Genomic DNA, 13798 nt, shown 5'->3' with positions numbered 1-13798 from the left:
AGAGGGTAAAGTAACTTGTATGCTTGCTGCTTTTCGTTTCAGTAAATAACCATGCTGCGCCTTCCGAGGGAGACGCCACTTTCTTACTTCCTTTATTTTTTTTTTTTTGTGGAAATAACAGCGCTCCAGCCTGCACACGTACCCTATATATACAGGGCGTAGCACTAGCGGTTCAGACGGCACACAACCCACTTCTCTTACAGCGATCTTTGTTCAGTTGAGCCTCGGAAACGGCGCCATACACTAGCTCTCTTGTTTCTAAGCGAGTTCACTGATGTGAAAGCAAGCACGGAAACTGGCCTAGTCCTCCAGGCTATTACATACATCTCCAGAGAAAAAAAAAAAGGGGGGGGGGGGGGGGGGGGGGGAGGAGACCTAAGCAAACAAAACACAGCAAAGAGCAAGAGAAGAAAACGAGTCAAATTAGGCGCCGCTACTACCGGTGAACACAAGCAGCCCGCAAAACTGCAACAACGCCACCTATAGCCGTCGTTGAGAGCAAGGATTTGCATCGATGTTTCTCTTACTGCTCTCAAGACTCCTTCGCTAACTGAGGGCAGGCATTTGTTCCAAGTTGGGAAAGCGGAAACAAAAAAGATACAGATAAAGGAAAGGGGCAGATAAAGTCGGCGGCGCTGCATCTGCGCTATACCGAAGCCGAAAAACAACGGGAATGTGGTGGAACCTTTCAGCGCGAAGGAAGAAAAAAAAGGTGGCGGAAGAGTGTTTGGACGCGGAAGCAATGGTTCCAGCGGGACCTATTAAGAACAATGCGCCTCCCCTTAAATCCCGCCCCCGCGAGACATCCTCGATGGTGGCGGGCCTTGCCTTTTCGTCAGTTTAGCGAGCATTAAAAGTTTAGCTCGAGAGAGGAGAAAAGCCACTGTTGGCTCTAGCATTCCCTACCCCCCCCCCCCCCCCCCCCCCCCCCCCCCCCCGCACTTCTTGCGTTTCCCGACCACGGATTTGTGTTCACGCCTAGCCAAGAAAGAAAGCCCAGCCTGCCGCTCGCCAGGGAAGAAGGAGGAAGACTCGCGGGATTTTCGTCAAGAGAGTGACAGTGCCGCTGGGAGACGGCGGCTCCACGTATAAGCACACGCAGCGCGCAAAGCATGCTGGGAGAAGAGAGCACAGCCGCGTCGCCGAGTAAGAAAAGAGAGAGGCTGTTGTTATTAGCGAAGCCTGCGGTGCGCATATGCACACGTGGATCCTTAGTGCGTCCTCTCAGCGAGCTCGCGTCGTAAGTCGCCGTTAATCCGGGTGTCGTCGCGAGAACCACAAACGAGAACGCAATTTCTTTTTTATTTTATACGGCGATTATGGTCGTGATAAAAAGCGTCTTTACTAAATTTTTCCTTCGGCGTCGTCTACGTGCGAAGCCACCCCACGCGCCGCACGATGAGTTGACTATTAGGTCGAAAATCACCGTGCTCCTTTAGGCGTTAAAAATAATTATGACCGGGATTAGCGCTTCTCTCTTTACCAGCTTTCTTTTACTTTCCTGCCATCTCTTTCAGCGAGCTTAATTACACGGTCATACTCTGCGTCCCCAGGCGACAAAACAACCTTTACGAGCGCGACTTTATCATTAAGTGGCAGTAACGCAGCTTTTCCCGGCGTAGTCCCTTATTGCCCGGGATTAGAGCGCAATGGGAATGCATTATTACCTCGTTTCTATCTTGCGAGGTCGTTGCAATTATTGCGCAGTATACCTTCCCCGCCCTCTGTCATGAAAGATGCCCCGAAAGCACATTCACTTGAATGATATCGCCAAAGAAAAATAAAAAGACGATTTTGCATCCATCATGGCAGCGTATTTACGCAACCCTGCTAGAATCTATGGCTTTTTTTTTTTTACGCCGTTCTTTTCACGCACGTTGTCACACTCGGCAGTTTCGCGAGCGAATGTTGTAATGTGCAAAGCCTCAGGCCAGAAGATGGCAGTCGAGGAGCTTGTATTCTTTTATTTTATCTTTCTCTCACAGGCAAGGTGATTTTGAAAGCGCTATTTTAAAAAGCCATTTACATTTGTTGTTACAATCACAGTACAGCCTTTTCAAAACCCCTCAGGCTACACTCTAAACAGACCGGAGGGGAAAGGGTCTAATCTGTCCTCTAGCGCATTCCCTTTCATAAAAGTGAGTGTGCTAGAGGACAGCTTATCCCCTTTTCACTCTCCCACATAGAAAGCGCGAGAGTTGACGACTATTTCTCAAGCGGTTAAAAGCGCCAGATTGCGAGGACGAGGGAACTCACCAAACACGGTCAAGGGTGCACTCCTCGATCTGATACCCTTCACGCCATCGACAGCGCCAACTTGGCACTGAAAGGTGGCATCGTCTTCCAGGCTTACGCTACCGATCTGAAGCGAAAAATCGCCTGAAACGAAATGGGACCCATTGTTAGTTACGCGGCCCGTCAAATGCAAGAAACAAAACCTGACCAGACTCAGATTTGCAAAATAATGAGAAAATTGAGAGAGAAGGGAAGCACAGCTACCGCTTTCTCAACCTTAAAGCTACGTTGTGAACAGTATCGCTTTTAAACAGCAGCGAGGAGCGAGAGCTCGCGTCATCATATCAAACGGCTGCTCCTTGCGACTCGTTACTGAAAACGCGAGAAGTGAGAGACAGGAATTCCATTTGCAGTCGGAATAGTGTTTTTTTTTTTTCGTTCTTTAGCAGAGGGCAAGCCTCTCTGTGGTTCTCCAGAGAGGTTACATATTCCAAGCTTCCTGAGATGCAGGCGATTCGTCGGTAAATGCAAGTCAAGTCTTCTGAAGAAAGTGTCCCCGAACACTTATTGTCACGCTAAACGCACCAGGTTTTTTTTCATTTTAAGGAATAAGGAACCATGCCAGTTGCCACATTATCACAGAAATGGCATTACGGCAAGGACCCGTAAAGCTTGGTAGAAGGTCTTAACGCGAAATTCTATCTGTAATGTTCGGCATTCATTCTGCTGTCTACTTTCGTTTCAATCAATCAATCAATCAATCAATCAATCAATCAATCAATCAATCAATCAATCAATCAATCAATCAATCAATCAATCAATCAATCAATCAAGAACGAACGTGAGTGGCACGCACCTTCGTCGTCGCTTCCAACCATAGAGTACCTTGGAAAACCCGAGAGGTCGCGGTCACTGCCGAGGCCGAAGCCATCCTTGGTCCACTGGAGCGTGCCGGCCTTGTCGATCACGCGGCAGGCGAGCACGATAGTGTCACCCAGGATGGCTGACCGGTCCGTCGGCTCGATGGCGAACCGCTGCTGGGGCCGAGGACCTGCGCGGGCACCCGCGCGTGACGACCCGTGACACGAAAGAGGAGGTCGCGCGGCACGCCTCATAAGTCTGCGACCGACAGAACCAGCCGGGCCTACTCCTTTCTCGCCAAATCCACTCGCTTAGTCAACATATTGTAGTCATGACTGCTAGCAGCGCTGAATTCCGCTTGACCCCCCCCCCCCCCCCCCCCCCCCCCCCCCCCGTCCCGAGTCTAACATAGGTAACAACGCGTCCTTAGAAACGCTACCAGCAAGTCTAAGGAGACACATAGATGCACCCCACATTCCTGGCACACGTAACGTTCTGTCGGTACGCCTCCGTTCCTGGAAGTACGGGGTGTTTAGTGCTTAGCCCACGCGCCCAAAAGAAGCTTGAACTGAAGCTGAAGACCTCTCCCACACCATCTCGACGGCACCACCAGCATACCTTCTCAACCTGCGCTGCATCCCGGAGGAGACTCAAGGACGTATGTAGTACGTGTCATCGGTTTATCGGCCAAGGGTCGTCGCTGCGTAAAATCTGTATAAGTCGTACAGCAGATCAACGCCGTTCCAGTAGGCCTTTTCCCTTGGTGGCCTTGCATCATACCACGATGAATTTGTCTTACAGGTGATGGACAGCTAAGCGAGCAGTTAACGCCATAACTTGTTCTTGTCGTCACTGAAAACTAACTGTTTCATATCTTGGAAGTTTTGTTTCCCAGTGCCTGGATCGTAAAGAGAATGGAGAACTAATGAAAAAAAAAATAATCTTGCACTAACTATCCCTCTCTTAGATATTATATTGGTGACAATAGTGACCACAGGCAAATTCATCGTCAACTACTATGATGAATGCTCAGACATCGGCTACTTCATTCCGTCCTACATCCATCAGCACAGCTCCAGTGCCTGGATCGTAAAGAGAATGGAGAACTAATGAAAAAAAAAATAATCTTGCACTAACTATCCCTCTCTTAGATTTTATATTGGTGACAATAGTGACCACAGGCAAATTCATCGTCAACTACTATGATGAATGCTCAGACATCGGCTACTTCATTCCATCCTACATCCATCAGCACAGCTCCATTGATAGATTAACACATGCCGAATAAATTGGCGAAGAAACAGAGCAGTGTAATGCGTGCGGAACTGACCTAACTTTTTTCAGTGTCTCCCATTCTTTCTCTTCCTCCATTTCTACAGGTTTGGCAAAAAACTAATTGTCTTTCATAATTAAGGCGAACGCACAGTCCTTTCTGTAATTTCTCGCAAACCTGCCTTGGGAGCCTTTGATCATTTGCCGTTAATTAATGAAACTAATTGGTTTAGGTTTGCTAGGTCAAATTTGTCGAGTCAGAAACAGCACACGGGCATCGAATAAAGAGCTCGGTTGGCCTAATACACTCTGTGCACGCAGATAATATTGCCCTATGTCTCGCTCCTCTCAGAGAGAACAGCCCGTAATTTGAAAGCAGAAATAAGATAAAATTATTTGAAACTTGGGTCACCCACTACGGAAAATAACGAAAGAAGCGAAACTTTTAAACTCCATTTAACGAGCGAACAACGATTAACGCAATGTAAATGCAAACAACTTCCGCTTTTTGAAAGTCTTGCGCAGGGACCGTCGTGTAACTTCATATACATGTATACATACGATTCCGTAGTTTCGCAAACGCCACAGTGTTGCGTTTTCTATTTCGGATTTCTGGTGCCTTTGTCGCAGGCTTCCTACGTCAGCTCTTTCTGGCCTGGAGGCATTTCTAAGCAAACACAGGATACAGCAACTGAACTACCGCGCAATACTGCATCAGTCGTTAAGCTCGCAAGTACACAGACTTGTTTAGCGTCCCAGCTTTAATATGGTGCGCAGAAATTTGGGCACTGTTTAGTAGATATGGGGTAAAGAAAATAAAACTGTCGGGGACAGCAGTGCACAAAATACTTCAAAACTAGTAATGCTTGTGATAAACCCGGATTCTTCCCTTGACGCACGTAACGCAAAGTAACTGCAACGTTAAGATAAATCGAGAGCACCATGAATTAAAGAACAAGCGAGAGGTCATCGTATTGCAGCCAAGATGGTTTGATTTGGTTTAAGGGGGTTTAACTTCCCAAAACGACTCAGGCTATGAGAGACACCGTAGTGGAGGGCTCCGGAAATTTCGACCACCTGGGGTTCTTCAACGTGCACTGACATCGCACAGTACACGGGCCTCTAGAATTTCTCCTCCAAAGAAATTCAACCGCCGCGGCCGGGATCGAACCCGCGTCTTTCGGGTCAACAGCCGAGCACCATAACCACTGAGCCACCGCGGCGGCGGTCCATTTAGGAGTCGCACATTTAACACTCTGAGAAATCAAACGTAGTTACTGAGTCGGCCGGAAAAAAAAGTATAAACCAGTCATGAAGTCACAAAAAAAATTCGCAGTGGCCGCATGACAGGGAACATCGGTGATTACTGGAAGAATATAGGCGCTTGCAGTGCAGTGGAGCGTGGTTGTTTACTTGGCTGTGGCTACAACAGCTGATGGTGAGGATGATAAAAACGGGTAACAAGAAAGCCGATTAACTTTCCCACACAGCGATCACGCGACAAGCAGTATATATTTAACTCGATGTCGAGTCCACTCACTCGAATTGGTGTTCTGTCCGAACGCCACGCTTAGAAGCGACACGAACGTCAGGAACAGTAAGGTGGACCGACGGACAGCGGTCCGTCTGCAGAGCCCGGTCGAAGCTGGCCTCCGGAGTTCTTGCAGGGAAGCCCTCCGTCGCGGAGGGTGCGTAGTGCCGGGCTCCATTGGGTACGCCGCGGGACGAGGCCTAACTGTAGGACGGCGGCGGTACGCCTTCAGAAGAACGGCACCTAGAAGAAGTGGGGGCGAGAAAGAAAAGAAACAGCGGCCACTCATTAGCATTTTGATCGAGAGCAGTAACTCTTTTTCTCTTTTCCCTCTCGCTAGCAGGAGTGCAACAAAAAGAAGAGTACCTCCTCTCCCTGCCTTCATTTTCGCGAACCCAACTTTCTCCCGGCCGAGAGGCGAAACGACCCAATTTTCCCCCGACAAATCTGACCCACGTAAATCACACATTCACTTAAAAGCAAGCGGGAAATGCAAACGCGCCTGCCACGAGAAGCGAAACGAAGACGAGTTCTGAACAGTCAACATTAAGAAATAGCGAGCAACAAAAAAAAAAACTAAAGAAATGAGAGCGAAGTGAGGCTTTTCAAGTGCTCCGAATTTGCGAACTAAATAAACCCCGCGCACGCGCACACACACACGCACAAGATGAAAAAAGTGTGCAGGAGAAAGAGGGGGAGAGAGAGAGAGAGAGAAAAGGGGGAAGGGGTGTGTCGAGAAGGGCTACTGCCGTTTATAACCGAAATAAATCAGCGTCGCGCAGTGCGAGAAAGAAGGCGAGAGAAATGGCGCCGCTCTTTGAAGAAGCTTCTTAGGGGGCTGCAAACGAGACGCATGTAATCCGCGGGGGCCGTGTATCAAGTTCTGTTTGATATTCGAGAAGTACACGACGTAGGACGGGGAAATCTGGCACGGTCATTTCCTTAAGACTGTCCATAACCCGAAACGACGGCGAGAGAGTTCGCAAACCCGAAGTTAAAGCTCGCTCGGACCCATATATATATGCCCCGCAACTTAGCTGACTGCGCAGTATACGACCGTCAAGAGCGTTCGGGCGATGCGAGTCGGGCTTAGAGGATCTGTACAAGAACGAATTACTTAGAGTGCTTCCGACTTAGTCTTTTCTTTTAGCGGAGAGCGGGCGGAGGTGTACGGGAGAAGCGCGACGCGGATTCGAGGCTGGCATCGAGTCGAACAGTTTAATAGCATCTGTCTTCCGAGATTGAAATTTTATCCGACGCCGCTGTATTGACGCCTGCCCTGCTGCTATGATAATATAATGAGCTCACTGCATAGCTCGTGCAAACAGAACAGTGTATACTGACAAGAACAGCATCAACATGATCGAAGAAAAAAAACACACTAGTAAAAAAACGACAACGCTAACGCAAGGCGTTAGCTTAGATCGTTAACGGTGTGATCGCGAGAGCGTCGTGTTCTGTTCTCCCTGGTCGACACAACAAAGAGGATAGCTATAGTAAAAAAAAAAAAAAAATCAAAACAGTCAATATCAGCCAACAGAACATTAAGACTGATTATGTATGAAAAGCAGATGCATTATTATTCCGTGTTTGAGCACGCCGTTTCTCTGTAACGTTCGCTGCAAACCATCTGCATGCGATTACAACGCAGGTGAACGGTGGCTCGCAAGCAGGGCCGCCTAACGGCCGCTCGCGTCGCGTCGTTAAAGACGCGCTCGGCGAACTCTTCAACATCAGTAACAACAAAAATTGAAAGAAAGGAAGGCGCCGTCATAATCGATTTAGACCATTTTGTTTTTTTTTTCTTTCTTCCAAAGAACCGTTCGTCGGGTGCCAATCTTTCGTGCAGCGATTAGCGGTCGCCGGGCCTTCCGAAATGCACTCGCCTCCGTTCTTTGCAGCTCGACAGCAGCCCCCAAGTCGTTTATCAAAGACTTCCGTACGCGAAAGGAGCAACAAAGGAGAGAGAGAGAGAGATAGAGAGAGAGAGAGAGGAAAAAGAAAAGACTAGACGGTAAATAAGGACTCAGCGCCCTATAAACAAATACGGGCACCCAACCATCCACCCATGCGGGCAGTTTGTGCCTTCTACTCCTCTCGAGGGAGGCCGAATGTATACAAAAGGAGCGTTCATGGCGGCCGAGCACCTTCCACTTTCTCCACAAGATGACGAGCGTCATCGCGAGGAGGCGGCGGGCGGTGGCTAGCCGGGGAGACCGCAACAAAGGAGCGTGCAAAACAATGGCCGGGGCTGTGGAGAGGGAGAACATGAGGGAGGGAGAGGGCTGTATAGCACGAACTGCTTTCGCCACTGGGGTCTCTTTTCTGCCCGGGAGAGGGTAAGAGAGAGAGAGCGAATATAGCGGCCACCCGCACGGCGAAATGCTGGCATGCGCTTCACACGAAAGCGACCGGCCGGAGCGAGCTTCTGTCTCTCCTTTCGCGTTTTATTTCTTTATTCTTATTTATTTTTCGCGAGGCGGCAGAGCGAAAGAGAGGAGACGGAAGAAAAGTGGCACTCCTCGCCACAGTCGAGATGAAACCGGCCGGCTAATGCGTGTCGGGAGCCGCACGCTTGTGTATACAATGCACGTCGTCGATTGGGTAATTGAACCGATTGGCGCGCACTTCATCCCGGGCCCGCGCCGGAGCGCCGCAGTATAAACCGAACCCCCCCTCTCACTCTCCAGCCGTCCAACCGACCGACGACCACCTCTCCTGCGGCGCACAACCAGCCAAGCCAGGCACCCTAAAGCGCTCGCGCCAACAAGGAACGCCGCGCGCGATGATCGAATCCAATAAATTCTGAACCGGCGCTACGCTGGCTTCGTCTGGGCCGAGCGAGGTGCGCGCCTTGTGCGTTTGTGGGGCCAGTGTGGCTCGTGTGTCTGCCTGTTGTAGCGTACTGCAGGCCGCGAAGGCAAACATAACAAGAAGAATAATAAAGAAAGAACGACGCAGCGGGCGAGAAAGAAGTGGGGGAGAGGGTTCCGCGGGACGGCCGTAACGGGAAAAGGGAAGGTGAGAGCTGAGGAGGAGGAGGAAGGGCGAAAGTGTGTCGGCGACTCGCCGCGAGGCGTCGGAAAGAAACTGAGATATATAGTACGAAATACGGGCAACGGGAATTGGAAATTCGATAGGCGTGCGCCGTAAATCACCTACATGGGAGGCCACCCTCACTTCTTCTCCCCTTCCTCTCCTGCTGGCTCGCCACCCTTTTCTTCCTATCTTCTGCGTTATACTTTTTTTTTTCGACCGAGGAAGAAAGGAAGTTGCAACAGCGAAGAGGAACATAGGAAGAACAAGAAGCGTGCCAAGTCTGGCGAAAGACGAAAAAGAAAGCAGAAATAAGGTGAAAGGAGTATGGATGCAGCCTCACTGTGAGAGCCGAGACTCGCAAGTTAAAAAGTGACAGGCAACCGAGAGACACCGTCGGAGGAGCTAGAAAGGGCTGCGCACAAGTGGACAAATAGGGAGCGGAGCTATAACGCAAGGCGCGCCAAAGCGGGGGTGTCGGACGCTACCGTGCGCCGAGGACAGCCACTACTGGTACAGCGAAAAGAAGCAAACTTGTGTGGAGAAGCTGCGATACACGCGGAAGTTATCGCGTAAAGTAAAACGGAAAAAAGGACAACGCAAATATGGGCGAGCCGGTGTGACGTGCGCGGCGATGGAAGTAAGAGCGAAGATTGACAGCTGACGACATGCAAAAATAGTCGCGCGAGATGTTACCGATTTTTGGACTTCGTAAACTTTTTAGCGATCGTACACGTTATGAAACTGGATCCCGGTTTGCTGATGCCTTTCGGCGTTACGTGTGGGCCAGAATGTGTCGCACATTTTTTGTGAGACGGAGGAGGTAGGGGGAGCAGGAATTCAGCGCCGCATAAACGTAAATAGGAGCATTATGTTAGGTGCCGCGAGCGCTGTCTTCGCAGATATACGCATGGTTTGAACACCTAGAGCCTGTAAGCAAAAAAAAAAACAAACACAAAAAAAAGTTTAAAAAAGCGAAGTGGCACCCGTTCTTCTGCAAAACTGACGGAACGAAAAAAGTAAAGAAAACATCAACAAATAAGCAAACACATTGACGAATACACTGTGAACATTATGCAAAACTCGGCAATTTATAACGAGGCAAACATTGTTCCACCCATCTTGTCCTGAATTTGGATACTGTAGGCTTTATTTTTTACATTATTTCAATGGCGCTTCGTTAAAATAAATAAATAACCACAAAATACACGCATTGTATCGTTTTCTTACGTGAGGTGCAATCAACCCGGAGTTACTGCACGCTTCACAAACGACAAGAATACAAACATTCGCTACTAAGACGATACTACCAAGCATGCGATTCTTACGGAAAGATGTGTGTCACTGACTCCACTGCACGGCATTTAGCAGTCGTCTCGCAGGCACGCGAGTCTCACATCTCGCGAGTATCGACGCCAATCCCGCGTCGACGTCACGTGTACAGTCGCTCTGTGCCCAGGGAGCGGGCACAGGGCACGCTGCCGTGAGCCTAGCCCGGTGGTATCCCTATACCGCCGCTCGCGCACGACAGGCGCTCGTAATATCGTCGGGCCGGTCGTCGTCACTCCTCCAATGACACGTCTCGCGAAGCGAAATGTCGGCCCGTTCACCGTATTATTTTCCCGCGCGCCGCCCGCTGTATAAGTACAACACGGTGTGTCTCCAGAGCAGCGCCGACGTCCCTTGCTGACGATGAGGGCCATAGAGCCACGCCAATTTCGAGTGGTGAAGGAAAGGGTTCCTCGTCCACCCGTATCCGTAGCCGTGTCCTCCCTCCTCTGACGTTGCGACGAGCGCTGTTCCGCTAACGATTCAGAGCCATTAACAGCGCGCAGGTACAGCGTAGAGAACCAGGAGGGAAGGGGAGGTCACCGGTCTCGGGCTTGACTTGCCTCTCCCTCTTCAAACCTCCTCTTACCTTCCGCTTCCCTAGAACGCTTCCCTTCCGACCCGCGCTCTCCCCTTTCTTCCCTACTTCAACGCTGCGGACCTGGTATGTGTGTGTGCTGGGCACCCTCCTGACCGCCGCGGTGTCACGCCAGGGGCGTCAACGTCGCCCGGCCGCCAAAAAACTCCAGACCGGTCGTTATGAGAGCGGAATCGCGGAAACAGCCAACGCACATACTGACGCCTCCTCGCAGTACGCCGGTCCCGCTCTCCCTAGCCGCCTTCCCCTTTCCCCCAGACCGCTCGCTGGCACGGTCAGAGCGCCCGAGCCGACGACATCGACGCTGTTGCCGCCTCGGGGGCTCGCCTGAGAATCGTTCATCACCCTGTTTTATTGCGGCGGCAATATATAAGCGGCTGGCAGATTCGAGCTGCCAGGGGAGTTGCGGGAAAAAAAGGAAGGAAGAAGAGGACGAGGAGGAAAGGAAGAGAGTTCCGCGGTGAGGGCTGTGGGCAAGAGTAGATGGAAGGGTGAGAGAGCGCGGACGCGAGGAAAAATCTTGGTTAAAGTTCACGGCGGGCCCGCCGAGATGGTGCGGGAAGAGAAAGGAAAAGAGGGAAGAAAAATATGGCCATCCATAGCGCTGGAAGGCCCGCTGCCAGGCTGGCTCGTTTGCTGAAACACATTTGAGCCGCGATTTCGTTACGCCGGCGGCCGCTTGATGTCGCCCTCCATACGCCTCCCCTTTTCTTCCTTTTTTTTTCGTTCCTCGTTTCCTTCTGGCCATTATATTTATGAGGGTCGAAAGGGACTTTGGGGATGACCGCAACAAGAAAGCGAAGTGAGCGCAGGTAAACGTGAGAAGGGTGTTCAGACTTGCGTAGAGCTGGGAAAGAGAAAGGAGAATGAACGTCGGCTGCTTTAACTTGACGACACACACTGAAAAGTTGTGTCTTCCAAAGATGTTTGAGCAATATACGCAGCATGACGAATTTATCGATGTATAGCTACGTTACGGAGCAGCCTGTTAAACGATCGCCGGAAGGCTGACTTTCATCTGCTTTTCTTCCTTTTTAGTTTCAGCTAGGACTTTTAGTAAAGTTCGCAGGAAAATTGTTTGGGGTTGTGGTTCAAACACTTTTACGCATCTTGCTTTTCAGAGTTATTTCAACTGCACGCGGATTCTTAACATGCATTTGCCGAAATCTTATATAGACGCTCGGCTTCATCTAATTCTGACCAGGAAGCTAAGAACGAGGCCTGCTGCTTCGAGCTCAGCAACGGAGCGTCTTAACCGGACTCCACTGCTACGCGTGCAGGCTATAAAAACACGACAAACGGCAGATGGAAACGGAGAGTCAGTACTCAAGAAGACCTAAGCCGCTCGAAGCTCTGCGGACATGTAGAGCCAGAAATGAACGGTTTCATAACCCGAGGCACGTCAACGGAGACCGGCAAAGTGCACTGAAAGAAGATGGTTCCATAAGTTAGAGAGATGCGTTCGCCGATACCGGCGATTTGGTCAGCTTCACCATGTTCCTCTCCGCTAAAAGTGCTGGGCTAGTAACTCCTCCTCTATAGACACCCCTGTAGCTGGAAAGCTCTCAGCAAAACGCCCACCGAGAACCTCCCGCGACGGGGACTGCAGCCAGTGCATAACGTTATAAAATAAAAGGGTAAAAAGCTCGCAGCCGCTTCGTAAACGCGCTATCGCCGTGTCTTGACAAAGCGGCAGCCATTCGACGGGCGTGTCCTATCTACGGACGCAGCGCGGGCAATCGCTGGCAAACATGCAACCGGAAACTCCAGGCGGCAGTGAGCCGGAAGTGCCAGGAGCTTCCGCCTACCCGTCTATGGAAGAAGCGACGCGTCCAGAGCTCGCAATATGTCTTGGCAACAGCAATACCGCCCCGGGGCGGCTACAGCGAATAGTTTTCTTTTATGTACCACCGCGCGCCTCCGACTCGGCAGCTTTCGACGACGGCAGATTTGTTGCTGAAGGAGGCACGATTTTATATCTCTAGTAACATTCGCACTGACTGCGTTCGCTGTGAAGTAGCGGGACCCGTGGACTCCACACGTCGTCGGAGACATCTATATTTACGCGCGGCACAGCCAGTCTGCGCGCGCTCTTACAGCCTCCAAGTAAAATTTAGATAGTGCCGACAAGCAATGTGTAACGCTATCCCTGGGTGATGGATAACTTATCTTTCTTTGCTTAATGTGCAAACTAGCGTCTTAAAAGCTGAATCCGTCTCGGAATGCGTTTATCACGTGGCTCTTACCACTCGTCTTAACAAGGCATGCTATCGACGACTTGCAGTGCGCTACCCACTCTATTACCGTTCAAAACTGTGAACAAAAAAAAAAAAAGAGAGTGGAATTTCTCGCCTACTCAAATAGCGGCGTTTCCCGAACAAAGAGAGACCTGAGCGAGCGAAAAAGAACAAAATAAAAGGCTGGAAGGGAGGAAAGCCAGGTCAGCAGCTGCCCATTTTCTCTAGAGCCGGCGGAGGACTCGACGAACACACCGCTTGAGCCATTATTATTAATGCCGTCCGGGGCCCGCTCTAATTAGCAGCCTTTTCGTGCAAATCTCAGCCACCTCGCGAGCTTTCGCGCGACTAAGCTCGCACAAGGGAGGGGGGTGTTTATTAAAACAACGAAGGAGCTCATTAGGAGATGCTATCCGGCATCCAGGGGTGTGGCGTCGACAGCTGACCCGCCTTCCTTCACCGGCCCCGGCGTCGTGCTCGGCCAAGACCCGACTGATAGCTGGGGGCAGATAAGCCGGCTCCCGCCGGCGTTCACGTGTCGTCCCAGCCACCGCTGAGAGGGCGCTTGCTCGCGTCCCTGCGTGCCACGGAGGCATTCGAGCTCCGGCACAGAAAGCCGCTGTCGTCTTCCGCCCACTCGACGCAAGCGATTAACGCCTGCGATCGACACGCGCGTTTGTTGTCGGCAGTCGCTTTTGT

At 50.8% G+C, this 13798-nt stretch overlaps 1 protein-coding gene across 2 annotated transcripts in view; it reads right to left on the bottom strand.

Moving 5' to 3' along the window:
* The window catches only part of LOC149339356 (irregular chiasm C-roughest protein-like), a 358742-nt gene that overhangs the window by 35450 nt on the left and 309494 nt on the right, over positions 1–13798 (bottom strand). For both annotated transcript variants that reach the window (XM_089548107.1, XM_089548108.1), the window contains 3 exons: positions 5909–6142; positions 3092–3286; positions 2257–2379 (listed from right to left, as the gene is read on the bottom strand). In XM_089548107.1, the coding sequence (XP_089404233.1) occupies positions 2257–2379; positions 3092–3286; positions 5909–6077 (487 nt within the window). In that variant the 5' untranslated portion in view covers positions 6078–6142. The remainder of the gene's footprint in view (positions 1–2256; positions 2380–3091; positions 3287–5908; positions 6143–13798) is intronic.

This window comes from Amblyomma mixtum, chromosome 6, assembly GCF_055824585.1.
Source record: "Amblyomma mixtum isolate Tamu chromosome 6, ASM5582458v1, whole genome shotgun sequence".
NCBI classification, from domain to species: Eukaryota; Metazoa; Arthropoda; class Arachnida; order Ixodida; family Ixodidae; genus Amblyomma; species Amblyomma mixtum.
Note: the sequence above shows the minus strand (reverse complement) of the source record. Positions and strands in the feature narration are given on the sequence as shown.